This window comes from Tursiops truncatus, chromosome 9 (genome assembly GCF_011762595.2).
Source record: "Tursiops truncatus isolate mTurTru1 chromosome 9, mTurTru1.mat.Y, whole genome shotgun sequence".
NCBI lineage: Eukaryota > Metazoa > Chordata > Mammalia > Artiodactyla > Delphinidae > Tursiops > Tursiops truncatus.
Window position 1 is genome coordinate 56,904,416 of NC_047042.1, and position 21,840 is coordinate 56,926,255.

At 57.0% G+C, this 21,840-nt stretch overlaps 3 protein-coding genes and 1 long non-coding RNA gene across 12 annotated transcripts; 1 reads left to right on the forward strand and 3 right to left on the reverse strand.

The window, feature by feature from the left end:
• Positions 1 to 536: 536 nt before the first annotated feature.
• HOXA7 (homeobox A7) lies at positions 537 to 7,183 on the reverse strand. Of its 9 annotated transcripts, XM_033863106.2 has the most exons (4): positions 6,579 to 7,183; positions 5,753 to 5,895; positions 2,267 to 2,854; positions 537 to 1,262 (listed from the first exon to the last, which is right to left on the reverse strand). In XM_033863106.2, exons 3-4 carry the CDS (start codon positions 2,643 to 2,645, stop codon positions 934 to 936), a joined length of 708 nt encoding a protein of 235 aa, XP_033718997.1. In that variant the 5' UTR covers positions 2,646 to 2,854; positions 5,753 to 5,895; positions 6,579 to 7,183; the 3' UTR covers positions 537 to 933. The 9 variants fall into 9 exon arrangements, 5 of the variants coding, with proteins under 5 accessions (XP_033718997.1, XP_033718999.1, XP_033718998.1 ...); XM_033863108.2 differs by lacking the exon at positions 5,753 to 5,895; XM_033863107.2 differs by lacking the exons at positions 5,753 to 5,895; positions 6,579 to 7,183 and adding an exon at positions 5,350 to 5,692.
• Positions 7,184 to 8,539: 1,356 nt separating this feature from the next.
• HOXA9 (homeobox A9) lies at positions 8,540 to 11,911 on the reverse strand. The gene is made up of 2 exons (XM_019926425.3): positions 11,003 to 11,911; positions 8,540 to 9,922 (listed from the first exon to the last, which is right to left on the reverse strand). Exons 1-2 carry the CDS (start codon positions 11,580 to 11,582, stop codon positions 9,684 to 9,686), a joined length of 819 nt encoding a protein of 272 aa, XP_019781984.1. The 5' UTR covers positions 11,583 to 11,911; the 3' UTR covers positions 8,540 to 9,683.
• A 2,617-nt stretch (positions 11,912 to 14,528) lies between these two features.
• Positions 14,529 to 18,098, forward strand: LOC141279553 (uncharacterized). The gene is made up of 2 exons (XR_012334008.1): positions 14,529 to 15,914; positions 17,013 to 18,098. It is a non-coding gene; the product is annotated as an uncharacterized lncRNA (long non-coding RNA).
• On the reverse strand, positions 16,768 to 21,333 carry HOXA10 (homeobox A10). The gene is made up of 2 exons (XM_073809765.1): positions 19,513 to 21,333; positions 16,768 to 18,338 (listed from the first exon to the last, which is right to left on the reverse strand). Exons 1-2 carry the CDS (start codon positions 20,468 to 20,470, stop codon positions 18,064 to 18,066), a joined length of 1,233 nt encoding a protein of 410 aa, XP_073665866.1. The 5' UTR covers positions 20,471 to 21,333; the 3' UTR covers positions 16,768 to 18,063.
• Between the last annotated feature and the right edge of the window lie 507 nt (positions 21,334 to 21,840).

Consider the following 21,840-nt stretch of genomic DNA (forward strand, 5'->3'; position numbering starts at 1 on the left):
TGCCTTACAAATGAGCTCCAAGACTATATAAATGACAAAAAAAATCTTGTTCAAATATACAATATTTGCCATTGTAGGAAAAGTCAGGGTGTACATATTCAACATGGCTGGACAGCAGGACACAGGGGCCAGGGGAGGGGCAGGGAGGCTGGGAGCATCTCTGCGAACCCAGAGGCCTTCAGCTAGCTTGAGAATGCTCCCTTCCAGAAATAGGGGGTGATGGGCCTGAACATGGGGTGCCCAGGTCAAAGAAGGAGGGATTCTAGATTGCAACACTTAGAATGCTTTGGAATAAATATATTATTTTTCCATTTAAATAGAAGCCAATGCCCTGGTCCCCGGACACCAGTGCCTTCTCAGCACAGCCTCAGAGACCCCAAAGACTGCTAGCCCGGAAGCAGCAGCGGCCTGGCTGTGGAGGGGGGAGGGTTCGGCACTAGGTAGCAGGCGAGCCAGCCAGCACAAAATAGGTAGTTTGGGGCGAGTAGGTAGTACTGAGAGTCAGGTCCTTGCGGGTATGGGGGAGGTGTTGGGTGTCTGACAGTGTTGGGACGTGTCTGGGCTTCCTGGGAGTGGAGGCCCTCTGGGGCTGGGCCCATAGGTAGTTTGGGGGTGCCTCTCCCCGAGGTCTGTGCTAGGTAGTATTTTAACCGTGCCAGAGCAAAGCTGATGGGACTGGGATTGGGGGTGTCTGTTCGGGGGTGGTCCTCGAAGGCAGAGGGGATCCCCAAGGGGCCCCAGTCTAGGTGGCTGCTCAGTCCAAATAAGCTGGGAGCCGGAGCGGGTAATGGGGTAGATTGGGTGCAAGTTGGGGACTGGGGTGTTTTTCTTTTTAACATTTTCTTTTTATTTTTTTCCACTTTTGTAAATAAAATCAGTCTCTAAAGACACTTTCCCGACTGTCTGGTGCAGCCAGGGCCCTGGCTCCAGCCCTCATTCCTCCTCCTCCTCCTCCTCCTCCTCCTCGTCATCCTCTTCGTCGTCCTCCTCGTCGGCCTTGTCAGCGGTGGCGGCTGCAGCGGCGGCGGGCACGGCACCCTCGGGGGCGGCGGAAGCGGCCGGAGCCTCATCCTTATGCTCCTTCTTCCACTTCATGCGGCGGTTCTGGAACCAGATCTTGATCTGGCGCTCGGTGAGGCAGAGCGCGTGGGCGATCTCGATGCGGCGGCGCCGCGTCAGGTAGCGGTTGAAGTGGAACTCCTTCTCCAGCTCCAGCGTCTGGTAGCGCGTGTAGGTCTGGCGGCCCCGCTTTCGGTCCAGCCCTGAGAGCAGACACACACACACACACACACACGGACAGACAAGCGACAGGGACACAGACAGGACAGTGCATTAGCCAGGCCGCCATCCCAGAGCGCGCACCTTCCTCCCGGCCCTGACCTAGGCGGGAGTCCCCCCTCCGCCCCGCGTCCCCAAACTGAGCTGGGGGAGGAGCGGGAGTGTTAGCTGAAGACCCCGACTGCGGTGCCAGACGCGCAGGCAGCTCTGTGAGGAGGGAAGGCGCAGAATCCCAACTTTACAACCGCCCTTTCCAGCCGGCTAGGCTTCCACAATGTCCTGCTTCCCCCTGACAAAGGGAAATTGTAAATATAGAGTGTGGGCAAGTGGGAGATGCTGCGCTTTTGCCATTCAAAGGAGAGCCGGGCCGCTTCCCCGCCTAGCTAGGCAAAAGGGAGACCTTCTCCGGCGGCCAGCACTCCAGGGGCGCCTGCCCTCCCCAGCAGCCCGCGCCCCCAACCCCGGACCTTCCCAGGGAACTCCGGCTCTCTGTCTCCACTCCCACACACCCATCCCCGCCTTTAAATGGCCCCTGGCACTGGGGCGTGTGAGGGGCCCTAAGGGTTTGGCTCTCCCTGCTTTTGAGAAAAAAAAAAAGCCTGGCTGAAAGGAAAAGGAGGAGGGAGGGAGAGAGAAGAAAGGGAGGGAGAAAGAGAGAGAGAAGAGAAGAGCGAACAAACTTAGTGTTGAAATTCCAAGGCAAATGGAGTTAAATAAATTTACGAGGATCGAACCCATTAATTGGGCAATAAAAAGTTTTATGAGCCTCATTTACATACAATGCTATGAGCTCTCCACGCTACGGCGCCTTGGCTCTAATTAAAACCAGAAAGGCAGAGCCGCCAAGAGTCACGGGGCAGCCGGCTTGCAGCCGCCTTGCTCCGCGCTCCTAGCCCCGTGCTTCGCGCTCCCAGCCCCGCGCTCCCAGCCCTGTGCTGCCAGCTCCCAGCCCGCGCGCCCACCCGGCCCGCCTAGCGGCTTCGCCTACCTGAAGACCGCATCCAAGGATAGATACGGAAATTGGCCTCGGCCGAGCCGTGCAGCGCGCCTTCGTCTGCCTTGTCGCAGGCGCCTTTGGCAAGGTCACTGCAGAGCCCCGGGATGTTTTGGTCGTAGGAGGCGCAGGGCAGGTTGCCGTAGGCGTCAGCACCCAGGCCGTAGCCGGACGCGAAGGGGCTCTGATAGAGGGGGCTGTTGACATTGTACAAGCCCGGTACGGTCGAAGGGAAGGCGCCAGCGCCCGCCCCGTAGCCGCTTCTCTGCGAGCTGGGCGCAAAGGAGCAAGAAGTCGGCTCGGCATTTTGGAATAGAGAAGCCCCCGCAGTATATTTGCTAAAAAGCGCGTTCACATAATACGAAGAACTCATAATTTTGACCTGTGATTTGTTGTCCGGCAGCTTTCAGTGTCGGTTTTACGAGGTAGCGTGATATATGATAACATTACACCCCCAGATTTACACCAAACCCCATTTTCTTTTGGACGGAGGTCGCCGCAGCACGTGACCGCCCACATGATCGCCTCCGCCAATCTCAGCAGCCCTCACAGGTGGTCTGGCTTCGCGGGGCCCGCGGCAGCCTAGAATGGAAGGGGAAGAGGCTCAAATATGTGGCCAACGAATCTGTCCGCGCCCGGCCGGCCTGGCGCGTCCTGCTGGAAAAGGACTCTTGAGGCTCCGCGCGGGCGCTCAGCCCGCCGCCAACCTGGACCCCTGGCCTGCAGAGGTCGCGCGGAGCCGGCTGGGCGCAGTCCCCTCTTGCTTATTACCGAACGCTGGACCAAGCCTGCGGGTCCTCCCTGCCCCTCTTTCTGCCCATTGATGCAGCCCAGGGAGGGTCTCTGCACTCCGAGTATCCGCCCGCCCCACGGTGGCCGGGTGGGCAAATCTCGGCTCTGGGAAAATCGACTCTTTGCCTGTGTCTCCCCCCTCCCAGGTCCAGTGGGCCGGAGGCCGACTTAGACTCTGATCCAGATGGGGCAGGCGCAGCGCCGCTTTCAGCTACAGCGAGAAAGCCACCGCAAACTGGAACCATGTGGTTGGAATAAAGTCAAGGTCTTTCAGCTTCCTTCCCTTAATCGGCAGCGCACTGTTTATCTGCCCTAAAGGAAACAGTGAAATATTTATCTATTAATGAGACTCATTTGCCAGCAGATTTATTAACATGAGGTTCCCCCCCCTCCTCCTGGACACCTCTGGCCCGGCAGGCTCTGTGCGTTCTCTCCTGGGCACCTGGCTGGCCTCTGGCAGCCTAAGAAATGGCTGGACACTCTTTTGTCCTCCCTGCAACCCTTGGTTCCCCCTCGCTCAAGGGAAACCAAGTCTCTTTCCCTCAGCTTGTTGGAACCTCAGGCCAACACTTTCCAGGTGCCAGCGGTGCTGTAAGGTTTCTGGTAGCTTTCACTGGGGCCACCCCTGGGCCTCAACTGGCTCCTCATGGGCCTGGATGCCTGCGAGCAATACATGCTTTAGAGCCAATTTGGAGAAGAGAGCGGGCCCGGGCGCCTGGGGACTGCAGCCCACTATAGATCTCCATTTCTTTTGGAGACCCCCAAAACAAATAGGGGGACCTTTCCCAAAAGGCCACCTAGCTCTGGCGGCTTCACCTTTCCAAGGACTGGCTTTACCTTTCCAAGACTGGAGCTCAAAATAGTCTCACTCACTCCCACCCAGGGCCTCAACTCTCGGCGCTTACCTTCCCAAGCCTCCAACCTCTGCGCAGGGTCGGAGCAGCAGAATGCCCTGCTGCCCACCACTCCCTAGAGGGTGGTGGGGTGAACCCTTCCCCTAAACACCTCATAAACTGCCCAGGCTTCGATGGAAGCCCAGCAGTCAGGTCAGTACGCATTTTACTGCTCAGCTCTATTGCACACCATAAACCCGACCTCACAATGGAATTGCCCCGGAAATTCTCTGAATTATAGAGTTTGATTCCTTGTATACAAAACGCTTCCCATCACTTTCAGAGGGTCCAGGCCGCCCCTGTTCACCGCACGCTCTCAGGGGGTCCCAGAAGCACAAAAGGTGGCAGAAGCGTTCATGCTTGGATGCAACGGAGCCCGAGCTCTGGCCTAGTGGACTGCCTGAGGCGTGGGTGGGGAGGCGGGGGCTGTCTGGACAGGTGGGTGCCTGGTGGTTTCCCCTGGGGGCACAGGGGCCATAGTGCGGCAATATCCAGGGATGGCCTTTATGGAGGACCAGGACGATGGTGTGTCTCCGCTGGGGAATGGTGGGGTAAGACTGGAAGAGAAGAAAATACCAAATATTCCAAATAGCATTACTCTCTGGCAGGAAATAAAAGCCTAAGAAAGTTAAAGGAAGACCAAACAAACAAGAAGAAGGCTAGGAGATCAAAGAGGCGGAATTAGACAGCTTTAGACCAATAAATTGTTCCTCGGGTGACACGGAGCAAGACGCAAAGAGAAAGAACGGGCCCCGCCGCCGCCGTCTGTCTAGACTCCGGTGGCTGCAGCAGCCGACAGCGATGGCGGTTAAAGTAGAACCTGCCTTCGTGGGGCGACCCGACAGACCGGGGGTGGGGGAGCGATTTCTGGGAGAGCAGGAAAGAACGCGTTCCCAGCCAAGAGGGCTGGGAGCCTGTACCATAGGCTCACCCCTGCCCGGGTTTTGTCCGGCGCAGGTCCAAGCCGTCCTGGCAGGACGCGCTGAACCTCCTCCTGGGCCAGAGAGGATCCAGATACTGCCGGCAAGGCCTCGGCCTTTCTGGGCCCAAGTCAGCCAACTGGGACGAGTCCCGCGGGTGCTGAAACCTCCCTTTCGTTTCTGAGCTTCTCTCTCCCCTCTTGCCTTCTGCAGCGGGGTTTTAAAACGAAAAGGCCAGACAAAAGCAGGCTTTCAATATGGCCTCTTGAACCGCGTGTTCTGGAGCCTCTGGTTTTCTATTTATTTGGCTGAAGAGAGACACCTGCACTGGGTTATATGTGATAATATTCACAGAAATACTCGTTGACGCTCGACTTGGGGCAGGCATGAGAAGGCGAGTTTCTAAGCAGCCGAGCTGTCTTTATTGAAAGACATTTTCTCAGCGCTCTCCTGGAGCTGGGGTCCTACCTACCAAGCAGAGAGTGTTTCCCCTGCTTCTCGTTCCGAAACAGTCCTCAATATTTAAATCCAGCTAAGAAGGTAAACCCAGTTTTGGGTCAGCGAATGGAGCCTGCCGGGAGTCGGGCGGCTGGCGATTTGCTTCTGTAAACTTTTCCACCCGCACCCGTTTCACGGGCTGCGCGTCTCTTCTCCACCTAGTGCGCAGTCTTCCGTCGCGGCGCGGGGGCGGATTCATCCGTGACAAGTGCAAAGGAGCTCCGCCTGGCTCGGGGTCCTGTCTGCGCGGCTCAGAGGGAACCGGTTCCCTGGCAGCCGAGAGGGGAGAGCCGCCTCCCAGCCACCGGCAGGCCAAGGGCAAGAGAGGCCCCGCCTGGCAGTCCACGAAGCAGAGTTCCCGACCGGCCTGCACCTACCTGGAGCCTCTGTGATCGGTGGTGAGAAGCGGTCGCCACCGATCTGCTCCTCCGCCATTTATTTGTAGTTACATAACTCGAGCTTTGTATCTGCGGCTTGGATACACGGCCACGGGCGGCTCTTGGGGAAGCTATAAAAACCCCTTTCAAAAAAAAAAAAAACCCTTTCATCAGAGGCTGTGAAATTTTATGTATTATATAAGGAAATATAATGAAGGCGTGTGTCTGTAATACCAACGTGTGTATATAAACAGAAAAGGGCAGAGAGAGAGAGAGAGACAGGAGAGATGGCAGCCAAAAACCCAGTCCCCGGTTTTACAGCGTGTACAGCGCGGAGATGCAGGTTGTAAATATTTGGTGGGCTTGATGGAGATTATTACAACCCAAATAAATGCACCGCGTGGTGTGTTCACAGGGCTCGGGAGTGCTTCGAAGTGTTCCCTGTTTGCTTTTGCGTTTTCCCTCTGAAACCATTCTGCACCCGGGGCTGATCCTCGCACCCGCGCTCCGTACCGCCTCCTGGAAGGCTCTGAGGCGTGTTACCCCGCCCAGGGTCGAGAATAGGCTGGGCCTGGATTGGGGTTCACTCCCTCCTCCTCCTCGCTTCCTGAGCAGGGGACGCCAGAGTAACCTCAGTGCCTCCACTGCTCAGGAAATTCGGGGGCGAGAGAAAGCAAGGGAGGCTTTCACCACGTGAGCTCCTATCCTTGAGCTGGGATGTTAATATAATTATTTTAAAGATCACATTTATTTTAGAATAACTAAAGCAGTTCCTGGTCTTTCTCCCGGGATTTCCCATCCTGCCATACCCACACCAGACAATTACCAAGAATGCCTTTATGCCCAATTTTCAGCCGCCTAATTTTATTGTCACGTTTTTAAGGCGGCCTAGTCCCGGGATCCTGGCTCGCCTGCGGGTGCTGGCTCTCCCGACCCTGTACCGGGGCGCAGACTTCGGGTCTCTCTCTCGGGCCGCCGTAGGACCCTTGGCCACCGTGTATGCCCTCTGCACACCCTCTGGGGGGGGGGGCGGTCACCAGGTCCACGGGCTGTAGGCCTTAGTCCTTGTGTCTGTCCGCCGGTCAGTCGCGTTCTCCGACCGTCGTCGTGATGCCCCGAGGCCTGTCCTGGGCTGGGAACGGTGACCCTAGATCGGTCCCCGCGCCTGGAGCTACTGCCCCATAGCAGCCGGACAGCTGCAGCCCCGCAGCGCTAGGCCCCCGGGATGGGGAAGAAGAGAGCGGGAGCGGTGCGGGTCAGGCGAGGCCCCGCCGCTTGCCTTTTTGTTTCCCAGCGAGGCTTCTGTCCAGGCGTGAGCAGCTCCAAAAATATACGACCACCGTTCGCTCAAATCTGGGTCTCCCATTCCGGAAAAGCTTGCATCAAGTCGACATCTTAGGAACTTCCTAGAGTCAAGGCGGCGGGAGATGGCGGCGCGGGCGCCTTTTGCGTGGAGCCATACTGCCATCTGCTGGCCGCACCCTGACACTGCAGCCAAGCCGCCCGGCCTGAACTTCGCCAGCAGCCGCCGCGGGTCGGGCGTCCCACTCCCAAAGCTGGGCAAGGGCCTATCCCCGGGGGGTCTGCACGGAGCCCGGAATCTACGCTGCCGAGAGGGCAGTGCCCATAAAAGTGAGCTGTTTCCGCAGCCGCTTTATCGGCGGCAGACAGAGCAAACAAATGAAAGGGCTTTGGTGGAAAATCTTAATTGGGGCTGGACAGTTGTAAACTCATTAAGGGCCGAATTCCAGACAGTTCGCAGACCCGGCCTTTATGGCACACCCTTACTGCCCATTCTTTGAAGTTCCTTCTGTCTGCAACAAACAGAGGGCGTCCCAACCTGGCGGCAGGGTGGGTTTGGGAGAGAGGGGACGCCCCATCCCCCGGCGCCCAGGCTCCCCTTTTCCGAGCCCAAACACAGATAACTTCGCAGAAATCGCGGGGGTTCGGGGTGGGGGGTAAGGCGAGAAAAGAAAAAGGGGGAGATGAGGCTGAACCCTCCTCCACATCTAGAAGGTGCTCAGGCCTCCGAAGTTGTGGCCGCTCCCCCCTCAGCCCTTTACACCCCATAAACGGTAACAGCCCTCATTTTCTTTTATGGCGCTTGGGGCTGGTCGGTTGCTTGGGCTCTGCCTCTGTCAGGACTTGTGCTTGGGAGGGGTGCGCGGGGCGGGGCCCAGAAGGGGCCCCCGGCAGGCCTGGCAGGGCGCGGGGGCGGAGGCCTTCAGTCCCCTGAGGGCCCCCGACTGTCCGTGCCCGCGGCCACGTTGGGGCGGCCGGGCTCCAGTTTCCCTCCTGGCAGATTCCTTAGGAGCCAGATACTCAGCTCTCGGTCCTGCCGCCGCCACCCCCACTCCAGCTCCCACCCCCTCCCCCTGCCAGGGAAGAAGGCCCCCCGGAATCGCTCTGGATCCGGTTTGGGAAACTCTTGGGGCTCCAAGATGAAAGAGTGGCCGTTCCCAGCCACTGGCCACCCGTACGCGACACCCCAGCCCGACTTCTCTGAGGCCTCCCCGCAGTCTCGCAAATGGACACAAAGCCGAGAGCAGGGCTTCGCCGACCCTTGTTATCCAGCGTTCATCCGCTGCCTTCATCGCCAGACAGCCGGCCTGGTAGGCAGAGCTGAGGCCCGTCCGAGCCTGGCTGCTGCAGGTTTGGGCTCCCGAAGGCCCGCTAGAGACTAAACTGAGGTTCTGTCCTCCTCCGTTTCAGCCCGCCCCCCACCTCAGACTCTACCCAGGCTCCCCTGTCCCGGAGAAGAAGGTGCAAAGAGCTGACCCGCAAAAATTAGAAAAGAATCAATATTTTATTTGGCAAAAAGTTAAATATTTCAACACAATTTGGTCAGTAGGCCTTGAGGTAACTATTGCAAAATATACAGTGTACGTTCAGCCTGATGGAAACCCCAGATTCATCAAGGATACAAATCTACGGTAGCCCCATGGCGGTTTCATAGTGTATAATTTATTATCAATAAAATTAACTCCATTACAATAAGCATTCATTTTCCCCCAATTAAAATTAAACGTAAACCATAGGTAGTAACCTTCTGCACATACGTATAGCTCCAAGTTTCCTCACTGTTTGGTGCAAAAGCAATATTCAAACTTGTTTGATTACTTTTTCTTTAATATGTGGATTATATATATACAATGGACAAGACAGGTCTATAGAGCATGTGAAGACTAAAATGTCCGCATTTCAAAAATGGAGAAAACCGTGAATCTATGCGTCCAGGAGAACCCTTTCTTTTCTTTTTAAAAAATTTTATTTCACTGGGAAATCCTTACAGCTAGTTTACAATCAAAGGTTAACAGCCTAGTTATACAGAAGACATATTCCACTACAGAGCTATACCCCTATGCAACTGTTTTCTCCCCTCATAAACAACCTGAGTTCAAATCGAATTCTAGCTTTCACAATCACAACGGGTGCATCACCCATCACAGAAGTTTGAGTCACAAAACATAATTACCACAATAAAACACAGTGTTCAAGTATCTGGGCAGATCGTTCTGCCGCACAAAGAGCAAATTAAATTAACTACACAGACTAAACACTATACAGCCCGCCGTCAACACTTGTGCATTATAAAAAGGTAGTTTTTTTTGTTTGTTTATTTGTTTTAAGCCAGGAACAGGTAGATTTTTTAAAAATATACACAAGCTAGCACATACAGCCATCAGCGCTAATACCCCCCCCCCCCTTTTTTTTCTGTCTTATAGAAAATGGAAAGCTTACAATACCTCCTCCATCAAAGCGGCAGGCCAAGGAACCAGCCTGAGCAGGGTTTGCCAGGGGGAGATGAGGCCTGGAATTTAGAGCCGCTTTCTGCGGGGTGGTGGAGGCCGGGGTGGGGTGGGGGTAGGAGAAGGGGACGGGCAGTTCTCTCTCTCTAGCTCGCTCTCTTTTCAAATTAACTTGAGTCACATCACTCGTCTTTTGCTCGGTCCTTGTTGATTTTCTTCATTTTCATCCTGCGGTTCTGGAACCAGATCTTGACCTGCCTCTCGGTGAGGTTGAGCAGTCGGGCCACCTCGTACCTGCGGTCCCTGGTGAGGTACATGTTGAACAGAAATTCTTTCTCCAGTTCCAGCGTTTGGTGTTTTGTATAGGGGCAGCGCTTCTTCCGCGTGGAGCGAGCATGGAGCCAGTTGGCAGCCGGGTTACCTGCGTGGGAGCGAGAGATAGGAGGGATTTAGGAGGAGAAGAAGCACACCCACCCCTCTCCGCTGGGGGTTAGGAAAACTCCTGTGGTCTTCAGCCAAAGTTCAGGACGCTGCTGAATTGGTTAGGGAAGGCAGGCGAGCCTCCAACACAATGGAACCCTGGCCCAGAGACGCAGGGACGGTCACTTACAATTGCATGCCGTAAAACCTCGGCTCCCTCCTCCCCTCTGAGGCCCTCCTTTCTCTTCCTCTGTCCTCCGATCCCCTCCTCTCCTTCCTCCCGCTCTCCGCACATTGTGTAAGAAGTGAAATTTGAAAACAGATCTCTTTCTTGCCACACAGGGGGAAACCACTCTGCCCTGTATTCCTTAGTGAGATTAATATTCTATTCTCCCTCTCACTGACTATCTTCCCTTCCCAGCTTTCCTTCTACTACTCTCCCCACTCCTTATTTTGACCTCCCTGGAAGGCCGTGGGAGCTGGGCAGGCCGGCACGGCGCCCCTAGGCACCCCAAGACCGTTGATCACTTCTCGGGTTTATTTGAATAATCTAGCATGGGGACCCTCGTGTCCCGGTCGCCTGCAGCCACATCTTGGGCAGGATTTACACCGCCCCTGGCTGGAGCAAGAAGTGGAGAGAATCGGCAGTCTTCCCCAGCGTCCCGGGTCAGGCTGCCCCGGCTGGCTGCAGTTGCTGCCGCCGCTCCCGGACAATCTAGCCGCACAAAAGACTTTCTCTGCCGCGCTGCTTTCGAAGAATCTCCCAAAGTGTCTCTGTCTTGGTCCCGGGCAGCCAAGGAAAGGGGCGGTGGGTCTTGGCTCGTACCCGCAGCGCCTGCCCCGCCCCCTCTCTCGGCAGCAGCCGCCTCCCCTCCCCCGGAGCCCGGCGCGCCCGCTTGTCACTGCTTTCAGGACTTGGGGCCCCATCCGAGGCCTCCCAAACAGCAACTTCTGGCTCCCGGCCTTTGCTCATGAGGCTCCCAGCGCGGGCGAAGGCTGGTTCCGGAGAAAGCTGGTGGGCCGGCAGATCCGGGTTGCCGGCGTGGAGGCGGTGGCTGGTCTGGAGGGAGGAGACACTTACTGGGATCGATGGGGGGCTTGTCTCCGCCGCTCTCATTCTCAGGATTGTTTTCAGAGAAGGCGCCTTCGCTGGGCTGTTTTTCTCTATCAACTGGAGGAGAACCACAAGCATAGTCAGTCAGGGACAAAGTGTGAGTGTCAAGCGTGGGACAGTCACCCCTTCTGGCCGACAGCGGTTCAGGTTTAATGCCATAAGGCCGGCTGGAGGGCAAGCCCGCGAAGGAGAGCGCGCCGGGCGTGGGCTCCAGCCAGGAGCGCATGTACCTGCCGTCCGGCGCCGCCGCCGCCACGGGCGCCTGGGGGTGCACGTAGGGGTGGTGGTGATGGTGGTGATACACTGCCGCGGGCACCGCATTGGCGCCCGCCGCGTGCACCGGGTTCCACGAGGCGCCAAACACCGCCGCCTTGGACTGGAAGCTGCACGGGCTGAAATCGGGGTGCTCCGCCAGCGCCGCGGCCTGCCGCGGGGGCTGGCCCAGGGCTCCCGGCGCGTAGCGGCCCGCGCCCAGCTCATCCGCGGCATCGGTGCCCAGCAGGAATGAGTCCACGTAGTAGTTGCCTAGGGCCCCGGTGGTGGCCATCGCCGTGCCCCGCGCCCGGCCGGCCTGGCCCGACCCGCGGAAATTATGAAACTGCAGATTTCATGTAACAACTTTGTAGCACCAGGGGGAAGTACAGTCACCTAATAAGTTGCCGGCGCCCGCGCCCCCATTGGCCGCGCGCGTCACGTGCCCGCCCGGCAGAACAATAACGCGTAAATCACTCCGCACGCTATTAATGGCCCAGTGTTTTGCAGTCATAATTTTTATAGCAAAAGCCATATGTTTTTATGCAAAGGGATCGCAGCGCTCCACGATCGGGTTTATTTTAATTGTGGCCAACGAAGATTAAAAGATCAAATCTGGCCTTCCCGCTGTACTCCCTTCCCCTCCCACCGCCACCACCAGACACACACTTCTTAAGCGGACTATTTTATATCACAATTAATCACGCCATCAGCAAGGCGCGGTCCCGCGTGCGAGTGCGGCCGGCGGAGCCCCTCACATAAAATTAGACAATAATTGAAGCCATAAAAAGGCAGCCAAATCGCATTCTCGCTCTACTGTATTTAAATCTATATTTATGATATTTCATAAGGAGTTATTGTTTCAGAAGCCACACAGGCTGGTGGGAAGTTGGGAACGACCAACAGATCCGTTTGACTCGTCGTGGCTCCCAGCTGTAAAAATTTACGAGGACTTGGAAAGGTTAAATTAAACTGTTGTGTTTGGTTGGCGAGCTCCCTGTAAATAATCCTTGTGGTCCCAGGAGATGCGAGTTTACCCGGGGCCGGTCGAGAAAAGTCAAATTCAACATAGTATCCGTCCCAAACTGAGCCACCACCTCCCCTGTCGGAGGGCGCTGGTCAGGGACGGGCCGCCGAGAGGGCAGCACCTATTGTGGGTCCCCGGAATCTGCCCGACTGGAGCGCAGGACGCCCGGACAGCAACCAAATTCGCCGCTGAGCCTCCAGCGAGGGCCCGACCGAGGAGCGGCCAGAAAGGGAGTGGCCAGCCGTCCCTGAGGCGATGGGCTTGAGGACCTGGTTGTGACGCGCACTCGGCCCCAACCCCGCGCACACGCGAGCCCCTCGCGCCCTGCTCGTGGTCAGCCCGGAATCACTATCCCCCACCGCCCCACCGCCCCACTGCCCCCCGCCCCCGGCGGACGCAGCAGGCGGCCCAGCGCCCTGCTCCAACCTCGAAGGCCCTAACGCTGAGCTCTGCAGGCCTCGTCGCATTCCCTGAATCTGAGCTGCGAAAAAACACGAGGCAGTATCAATGAAAGGCTAGCCCGATGGCAAAAAGGCAGACCCGCCTAAGAGATCCCGCGGCTCCAGTAGCTGGGAGGCCCGCACCGGAGCGGTTGGCCTCCGGGCCCCCGTATGAGTCCTGCAGGGCTCCTTCCTTCCCGGCTCCTATCCCGGGCCCGCCTCGGTTACCCACCCGCACCGAGGCTCGGCAGAGTTTCAAGGCCCGAAGCGAGGGGCCGCAGCTCAAGTCCAGGGCTAGAAATTAAAACGGGGAGGGGCACAGGGCATTGACTTTTAATCCCATTCCTTAGTTTGGCCAAATTGAGGAAGGTATTTCTCACCCCTTAGAGTCTTTCAGAGGTAAATTAAAAGGCCTCGGCCTGGATGTTAATTGAAAAACAAAAACAAAAAGCTACTCCAAACCCGAACAGAAAGAGGCGACTCCTAAAAACGGGGTAATTAAATTCACGTGTGAACACTGTGTTTGCAAGAGTGTGTTTCTCATTAGCCCGCTTCCCTGGCGGCGAGGGCGGGCGGGCGGCATCGGTCGCTTCCATCTTCTTTTTTGCCTTCATCCTCCCCAACTGTTCCAGTAATCCCCCAAACCCTGATACACCCCTATCCCAGGTGGGGACCCTCAAATGCCAGGCTCTCCCCGAGAATAAGGCTGCGAAGCCGCGCAGAGACCAACCGGGTGCCCCTTCCTCGGCCCGCGCCGGAAGAGGGAAGTGGCCGACACAATGAACTCCGACGTGGCCGGTCCTGGCCGCCTTGGCCCCCTCCTCCCTAATATTTTCCTTTCTCTGTAAATTCCTCCGCCTTATCCGCACCCTCACCGTAGCCCAGGGTTTCCCAAATATCGACCTCTTAGATTTTCATTAAGAAAAATTAACCCTGGAGGAAACCTTCACTCCTAATTGTAATTGCCTGCCAACGGGCTGGATACGCCTGCTTGCTGTTTCCTTTTTTTTTTTTGGTAGCCAGAGAAGGCACCAGTGATTATTAGTATTTTTTAAAATTAAAAGGCTGGGTTTCTTTAAATAGCCTTAGCGCCCCCAAATAGGAGGCTTACTAAATAATTAGCAGGCGTTGAGAATTAAGCAGTCTTTACTGATGCCTAGAAAGGAGGGAAATCACAAAACTAAATGTTATCCCTATTTAGCCCACAGGTTTGGGGAGAGAATATTCAGGCTTTTGTGTCTGCTTTTATTTTGGAAGTGAAAAGGATTGTATGTGCATACAGAAACAAGAAATGGGTGTGATTACAAACTGCCTCTTCTAGCCTGAGAGTTCAAAAACCTTGGCCTCCAAAACAAATCCAATACTCAGGTCCTGAAAATGGCAGGGAGGAATTGAGGCGAATGCCCTATGCCGGCCTTTCAGATAACAGGAGGGCAGGCTGAGCAGCGAAAATAGTTCCTGGGCTGCGGGAGCTGGGAAGGGAAGCGCTGCTCCGTGGGCTTTAGCCTGAAGGCCCACACGTGTGTTGGGGGATATGGAGGGGTAGAAGTTGTTTTCAGTTCCCTGTAGCGAGAATGGTCCCTCTGGCTTCAAACCATGGCCTACAACTTGGAACACGGACTCAAGTTTGTATTCCAACGGTTCTGGAATTTAGGATTCCTTTCCCCTATTATTTGAAACAGACTGGCACTGGAAGGGTTCCCTTCTCTAGCATCTGTCCCCACAAGGATGCCATATCTAACATACTCTGAACCTGACAGAAGTTGCTGGCAAGCAAGCAGCCAATCTTTGCCCTAGCGGGGCTCCCTTATCGCGGTTAAAGCCGGAGCCTGGACTCGCAGGCCGGGAAAGCCGAGGAAGCTTCCCGGCAGAGTTCCCTGCGTGACGCTCCACCGAGCCTGGCTAGGCCTCAGCCCAGGTCTCAGCCTCAGCTCCCCAGTGAAGTTGGCGACAGGCCTCCTTGCCCTCGGAGTGGGCACACAGAAACGCCGCGAATGCCCCTAATCAGATCTCCCAGGCCGCCGCGGAGTAGAAACGCCAGGCCGCCGCCATCCGGTCGTGATCGTAACCGAGGCCTTGTCTGCTCCGTGGCATACCAGGCCCAGATCCACAGCCCTCGACAGCCGTGCCCCTCGAGCCCTTCCTCTGCAGATTCTGACCTCTACTTGAACGCGCATACAAAAATAAGCTACCCCCCGCCTCCACCGCTCTCCCCAAGCAAGCCCTGGATCTCTCCCGGTTCCCTCCCAAAGGAATAGTTGGGGAGGAGAGGAGGTGGAGATAGAAAACTGGACATAGACCGAAGGTGAAAGAAAAACAAAGAAAAGGAAAGAAAAAAGGGAAGGCGTAAAGAAGAAAGAAAAAAGAGGAAGGAAGGAGGGAAGGAAAGAAGGAAGAGTCAAAGGCAGCTCATGGGAGTAGAGGGCGGTTTACAGAGAGAAGGGTAAGTGACAATTCCAGAATCCCAGCTCCTGTTAGCCCTGTCCCTCATAATTTAGACTGAGTCTGCACTGGCAAAGGGATCTTTCCTGATCTCGTACCCTGGATTGGGGCTGGAGGTGTCCCAGCCTTGCAGGAGAATGGCAGAGTCCCTAGCCAGGCGCAGGCCTGGAGCGGGGGAGGCTCAGGATTGAAGCGTGCGCCCCTGACCTTGAATGGCCCGAAGCCCAGAATTCCTACCACGCCCCTGGCGTCCGCGAAGGAGCAGCTAACCTGACCGTACCTGCTCCGGGCCAGGTGGGGGCGGGGGGGTTGAGGCCAGCAGCCTGGCAGAGCGCTGAGGAGGCAGCGTCGAGGCTCCTGCGCGGGATAAGCCGAGGTTGCCACCGCAGGCCTGGCACGACCAGGGCCCGGATGCCCCGCCCGGCCCGGCCCCCGCGCGCACAGGTACCTGAGACGATTTCAACTGAAGTAATGAAGGCAGTGTCGTGCTGTCGAGAGAAAGGTGGATCCCAACAACAGGAAACTACCTAAATCACCGACCAGTTCTGGTGCTGCCCGCGCGGAGCTGCCTCGCCCGCCGCCGCCGTTATTGCCGCCGCCGCCGCCAGAGGAGAACCCTGTGATCGCGCCCGGCCCCTCGCCAACCTGCGCCCGCCGCTGTCACTGTGTGTTCCGGGCTGCCGCTAAGGCATCACGGAGGGAGAAGCCACCGGCCCCGGTAAGGTAAACCTGGGAGAAGAAGGGAAGGGAGGTAAAGGAGAGAGAGGAAAATGGAAGGAGGGGAGAAAGCGAGAAGAGAGGAGGGAACGAGCAGTGTGCGGGCTGGCTTCCCAAATCTTGCAGCTCAGCGACCCGGCGCGGCGCCGAGCGGCGGCAGCCCTGGGCGATTCGAAAGCGCAAGGGACAGCAAGGAGTCCGGCTCCCTGTCTGGCCTCGGCCTCCCGTGCTCGCTCCCTGCCACTCGTTCTCCCCCTCTCTCCCTCCCCGCCAGCCAGCCAGCCAGCCGGGGTGCGCGCTCCTGCGCCCCCTCCCCCCTGCTGTCGCCCCCCCCACCTCCCGCGAGCAGGAAACGCGTGGCCCCGCCGAGGGCGACCAGGTCGGGGAGGCCTGCTGGGGGAGGGAGGACCCATGCAGCCCCGCCGCGGTCTACCTAACCGCTGCTGCGGACGCTAGTGACGCGCTGTGGGCCCAGCCTGCTCCCCGGAGTCCTAGGCTGGGGGTCATTTAGCACCCGGAGACCCACGAAATAAGCAGCCTCTGCGAACCTCCCGGGGGTCTCCCGAAAGAAATCCTGTTTGGCTTCCTCTGTCTATGCAGCTCCCCTCTCAACTGAAACCACTGGTCCAAGACAGCCACAATCCAGATATACTAGCAAGTCATAAAACTGAACAAAAGCCGACAAACCTTACGGCACCAGGGCTATAGGGCCCAGACAAATTACGACCGTCTAGGTAATATTTAAATAGATGCCTAAAGTAATTGCAGGGGGCGCGGGCTAGTCCTCCTGTTGTAAAAGTGGTGGACGGGATAAAGTGGAAGGTGAAGATAAGAAGTCAAAAAAAAAAAAGAGGTAAAATTAAAAAGCTTCATTCCACAGCTTTTATTCTATAAGAACATAAACATCGTCTTTTTCCACGCACAGCAGCATTACAATATTAATTTATTCTGATTTAAGATTAGAAGTAAATAGAGCTAGAACTAACATTTATAATAACGATAGAATGCATTTGCATAAAACAAGATTGGCAATTTTTCATAATAATAGACATTTATACAGATTTGTATTTTATAGTTTTTTCTTTTTCTGCACCTACAGGTTTGACCCTTTTATGCATGTAACTTCACAGTATAAAGGAAACCCAACAGTGTCTCCCTTCTCTAGTCTATTCCGCTTGCCCCAGCCCTCCTTGGCTTCCGTGAATTTTAGAAAGAAAAAAAAAGAAAAGAAAAGAAAAAAGGGAAAAACGAGGGAAAAAACCTCCACAAGATAGAGAGAATTATGGTGTGCTTGTTGTGTTACCAGTGGTAACAATTATTTAATGACAAAAAATCCACTAAATCTGCAGGTATAAACAAAACAACATATGATTATTTATCTACAGCCAGAAGGGCATGGAAATTCAGACTGAAGTAATTTAGTCCCACAATGCGAGACCTTACACAAACTGGAAGAGAAGTTTCCTTCTCCTGGTCATTCTTTTCTTCCTTTAAAGCTGGGATATCTTACAGAGGAAGGAAAAATTAATCTTTCTGACTTTCTCAGTTTTGCCAATCAGCCCACGTCAAGCCCTTTTGCCAACCTGTGTGTCCATGCCTGCAAGCCCTTCTCTTTGCCAAGGAAGAAAGGAAGAAAGAAAAAAGAGACCCAGGGGCCTGTATCCCCTGATTAAACACAGCCCAGCACTCCAGGCAGGCAAGCCCGGTGGCAGCTCCTTGCACCATTGACCTCAGGCCAGACACCTCAGCTGCCTACAATGCGACCTCCGCCTTCTGGCTAGGTTTGCCGGCCCTGCAGGAAACCAGCTCGACCAGGAGGACAGAGGCCATTTCAAGCAGTGGAACCCCAAGACAGCAAACCATCCCTGTCACCGCTTTACATTTAGGACAATATCTCTGTATATAGAATTTTAGCGCTATATGGCTTTTTCCCCCAGAAAACAACAAATAAACCAGCACCAAGCAAACAGAAAAAGAAACAAAAAGTCAGAACAAACCAGCCCTGCACAGATGGAACAGCCAGCGAGATGGTGAGTGTGGGAGGGAGGAATGGGGCTCCGGCACAGGTGCGAGTTCCTGGGCAGAGCCGAAGACAGAGGGGGCAGAACGGCCCTCTGGAAGCGAAAAGAACCGCATTGCCTGGAGCTTCATCAGGAAAAATTAAAGCTGGCTGTGAGCTCCCGGATCCGGTTTTCTCGGTTCATTTTCTTCAGTTTCATCCTGCGGTTCTGAAACCAGATTTTAACTTGTCTGTCCGTGAGGTGGACGCTGCGGCTGATCTCTAGGCGCCGCTCTCGAGTAAGGTACATGTTGAACAGAAACTCCTTTTCCAGCTCCAGCGTCTGGTGCTTGGTGTAGGGGCAGCGTTTCTTCCGGCCGCTCTTTGCAGTGAGCCAGTTGGCTGCGTTTTCGCCTTTGGAATTGCCTGGCATTTAAGAGAATAAAGAGGGGAAGGTTAAATCGAGGCCACGCGGGCTGCACACAGGGGTGAATTCGGATCGTGCCTACCGTAAGAGGGATGCCCTGAGTCACACGGAGAGAGTTATGCCCCCCTTTAGCTTGCCCAGGGAGAGCAGCTCCTCCAAAAGTCATGTGCAAAATCGAGTGGGCCTCCAATCTACACCTACTCTCCCAATTTACATTTGCCTCCGCTTTTTTTCCAAACACCTGTTTTAACACAAAACTGCCAGGTGCCTGCAGAAGGAACGGCCTGGGAGGGCAGGCTGTATATGTTGAACTTAACGCCTTTCTGTGCTTCTCGCCCCGAGGCAGACTAGCATTTCCTGCAGCCCCCAGGCTGGGAGCGCAGACTGGTTTCTTGGAAGGGGGGCGCGGGCCACGTGGCTGTGTCTCACTCCAGTTCCCTGGTTGCCCAAGGCCTGATGAGGAGAGGAAGAAGGACATAGATGGGACATGGGGAAGGCACGAAAAACTGATTGGGGGTCAAGGGCCCTGCCTCACGTCTCTCCAGGAGCCAGGGACGTGCAATCTGGGCGATTTCGAGTTCCAGGGGAAGCGAAATGGCCCCTTTCTGACTCTCAGAGCAGGGCCCAGGCATCCGGGCTGCATATGCCTTTTCTTCTCCCCGCAACGAGGATTCCCATCCCTCCGGCAACTTTGAGAAAAGCAAGGGGGATCGTAAACTCGAACTTCGCCGGTTAATGGGCTTATTTATTGGTGCTGGCGGCTGCTTATTTTGGACGCCTTACAAACATCCGCGCTATCTACGGGCGAGACACTTTCCCTCCCTCCTCCTCCCCCCCGCGTGGGCCGCGCCTGGCAGGCTGGGCCCAGACCACCGCTTAGGGTGCTCCGGGGCTCGGCTCGGAGAAGGGCACGCACAAGAGGGGAGTTGCTTGCCGGTGTCCTCGCCCCCAGCCGGAGGACGTCTTGGTGTGGGGCGCTAAGCCTGACATGAATTTTTACTGCGTTCCCACGCCCAAATATTAAAAAGCAAGTTCACAAGGTCAGCCTGCCTGCAGTTCGGGCCAAGGCCGACCGGCTGCCGTGCGGACTCCTGGCTCTCTGCTCCTTCCCTTCTCTGGGTCTGCCTGTCTGCTTGCCCGCCTGACTGAGGCCCTTCAGCGCGCCCTGCTTACCCAGGGAGTCCTTCTCGGGCGAAGCTTTGCTGCTCTCGGAAGGGGCGGGGGAGAGCTCCTCCGCAGCCGAAGACGACGCGTGCGCCTCCTCGTCGCCCTGCGAGCCCCCGCCGCCGCCACCGCAGGCCAGCGTGGGGGGCGGCGGCGAATCGAGGGCTCGCTCCTTCCGGGCTGCATCCGCAGAACCGGAGGCGAGCGCGGGTGGCGGGTCGAAGCCGCGCCCCGGAGGCTGAGCAGGGAACGGGCCGGCGCCGAGCTGCTGCGCGCCGCCGCCGCTGCCGTAGCCCTTGGCGGTGCCATAGGCCTGAGAGAGGCGGAAGTAGCCAGGCACTGGCACCCCGCTGGAGGTGCCCAGGGCGCAGCCGTCAGGCGGCGGGCCCCGCTGGAAGGGGCCCATCTCGGCAGCGGCGGACGAGCCTTTGGGGCATTTGTCAGCCGAGTCGTAGAGGCAGTAGGAGCTCTCCTCTTTGATGTTCTGCGCGAAAGAGCACGAGGTGGCCTGCGGCGGGGGCTGGGGTGGTTGCGGCGGGGGCGGCGGCTGCTGCTGGGGCTGCGGCGGCGGCGGCCCTTCGGGTGGCTCCATCCGGCATGACCGGGGCGCTTCCAGCCACAGATCTATAGGCGCGGGCGCGTAGCCGTGAGCCCCGGGACCCAGGCCCCCGCTGCCACCACCGCCGCCCGGCGACGCCGCCTCATTGCGCTTGCCTCCCAGAGCCGGGAAGAGCCCGCAGCTCTGCAGCCCGTAGGGCAGGTCGGCGGCCGACGGCAGGTAGACCCCGCCGTGGGCATAGTAGCCGCCGCCGCCGCCCCCCGCGCTGCTGCCACCACCGCCAGCCTCGCTTCTGCCGGAGCTGATGAGCGAGTCGACCAAAAAAGAGTTCGCGGCGGGGCTCTCCGAGCATGACATTGTTGTGGGATAATTTGGCGAAGGAAGCAGATAGCCCTTTCTGGCTGACATTTCTTGTGCAAAACATGCTGAATACGATTAGCAATCCCCCCGCACCGCGGCGAGCGCCCGCAGCCAATCCTGAGCCAGAGTTTCCGCGCGACCACTCCCAGTTTGGTTTCGTAGGCGCGGGGCCGCTCTACGAGGGCGCCCTCCGAGCCCGCGATTGATATAAATATGTAATCTGTATTGATGGGCCGCGAGACGCACACCCAATACCTCAGCCCAAAGGCCAGGAGCTGCGGGGGCAACCCCAACGTGGCTGGTGGGGGCCCTGGCCCCTGGGCTCGCTCCGCCCATGCCCAGACGCGCGCCCTCCTTTGGGGCCTGTTTGAAGGGCCCCTGGGCCCCGCGCAGTTAACAAGTGGGGTGTTTACGGTGCGCACCCCGGCTCGCCTTGGGTGCTCCCCATTTTAATTTCGGAATCAGCCACCAGACCTCGGTGCACTCTAGACACTAAGGGGGGCCGTCAGGGCCTCAAGCTCTTCCCATTCAGCCCTGGACCTGGAGCTGTCTCCCCAAGGTGGTGGACCTATTCCTAAGGTCACCAGGATCCTCAGAGTGTCCGAAATCCAGAGCAGACTGGAAGCCGGCAGTTGCTGCTTCTTTCTTGCATCCCTCACAGAACTCTCCCCAAAATGCAACGCCCTGGCCTCTCAACCCGGTACGCGCTCCGCTCCTCCTCCGCCCGTGGGTTGATCCAGTTAGGAAGTTTACCTATGGCGTGCTCACCTGGCTTGCCGTCTCTGCAGCTCCTGTCGGTGAACCTTCGCGGGCTGCCACGAGTGGGGGGTCGAGGCGACTGACCACTTTGACTGAGAGACTTCCCCACCCTTTTACTCCAAGGCCAGAGCGAGGTCCAGCCACCCCGCAGCCACATGGCCCTGGCAGCCTCCAAGCTCATACGCCTTTGGGGGAAGTGAAAGAAAACATTGATCTTCAGGGTTTTTGGCTTACCAGGAGGCGAAGACCTGGAGGGGGAAACTTGGAGGGGGGTGGCAAACGGACACCTTTGCCACACAATTCTCCTGGAACTCTCCCTTTAGCCTTGGCATTCGCACGCTGCCGGAGGCTACGACAAGAACGAATGTCACCACACTCCTGCCTCTTGGTCCCCTCCCCTCTTCCTCCCTCCCCTCCAAACCCACGGCTGGGGCATCCCTCACTCCCGCAGTGTGCGCATTTTAACGAGGCCCGCGGTGAGGAAATCCGTTCTCTGTGAGGCCTGGCTGGGCTCGTGGCCCAGTTATAGGCGCGTTCGGAGGCCAGGCCCTTTGCTCAACAGACACCGGGGCCTCCTTCTTCCCTGGCCGTAGGGACCGCGCTCTCAGTCAACTGGAAACGGCAGGCCCAGGGCGCTAGCCCCCAAGTGTGGGCCTCAT

Bases quoted from the DNA above. Each gene is read 5' to 3' on its own strand.
- HOXA7 (XM_033863108.2), bottom strand. From the start codon at position 2,645: ATGAGTTCTTCGTATTATGTGAACGCGCTTTTTAGCAAATATACTGCG. The intron at 1,263-2,266 runs GTAGGCGAAGCC...GTCTGCTCTCAG, and splicing joins TCCTTGGATGCGGTCTTCAG to GGCTGGACCGAAAGCGGGGC.
- HOXA10 (XM_073809765.1), bottom strand. From the start codon at position 20,470: ATGTCAGCCAGAAAGGGCTATCTGCTTCCTTCGCCAAATTATCCCACA. The intron at 18,339-19,512 runs GTAAGCAGGGCG...CTTAAATGCCAG, and splicing joins GCCCGAGAAGGACTCCCTGG to GCAATTCCAAAGGCGAAAAC.
- HOXA9 (XM_019926425.3), bottom strand. From the start codon at position 11,582: ATGGCCACCACCGGGGCCCTAGGCAACTACTACGTGGACTCATTCCTG. The intron at 9,923-11,002 runs GTAAGTGTCTCC...GCTCCCACGCAG, and splicing joins CAAGCCCCCCATCGATCCCA to GTAACCCGGCTGCCAACTGG.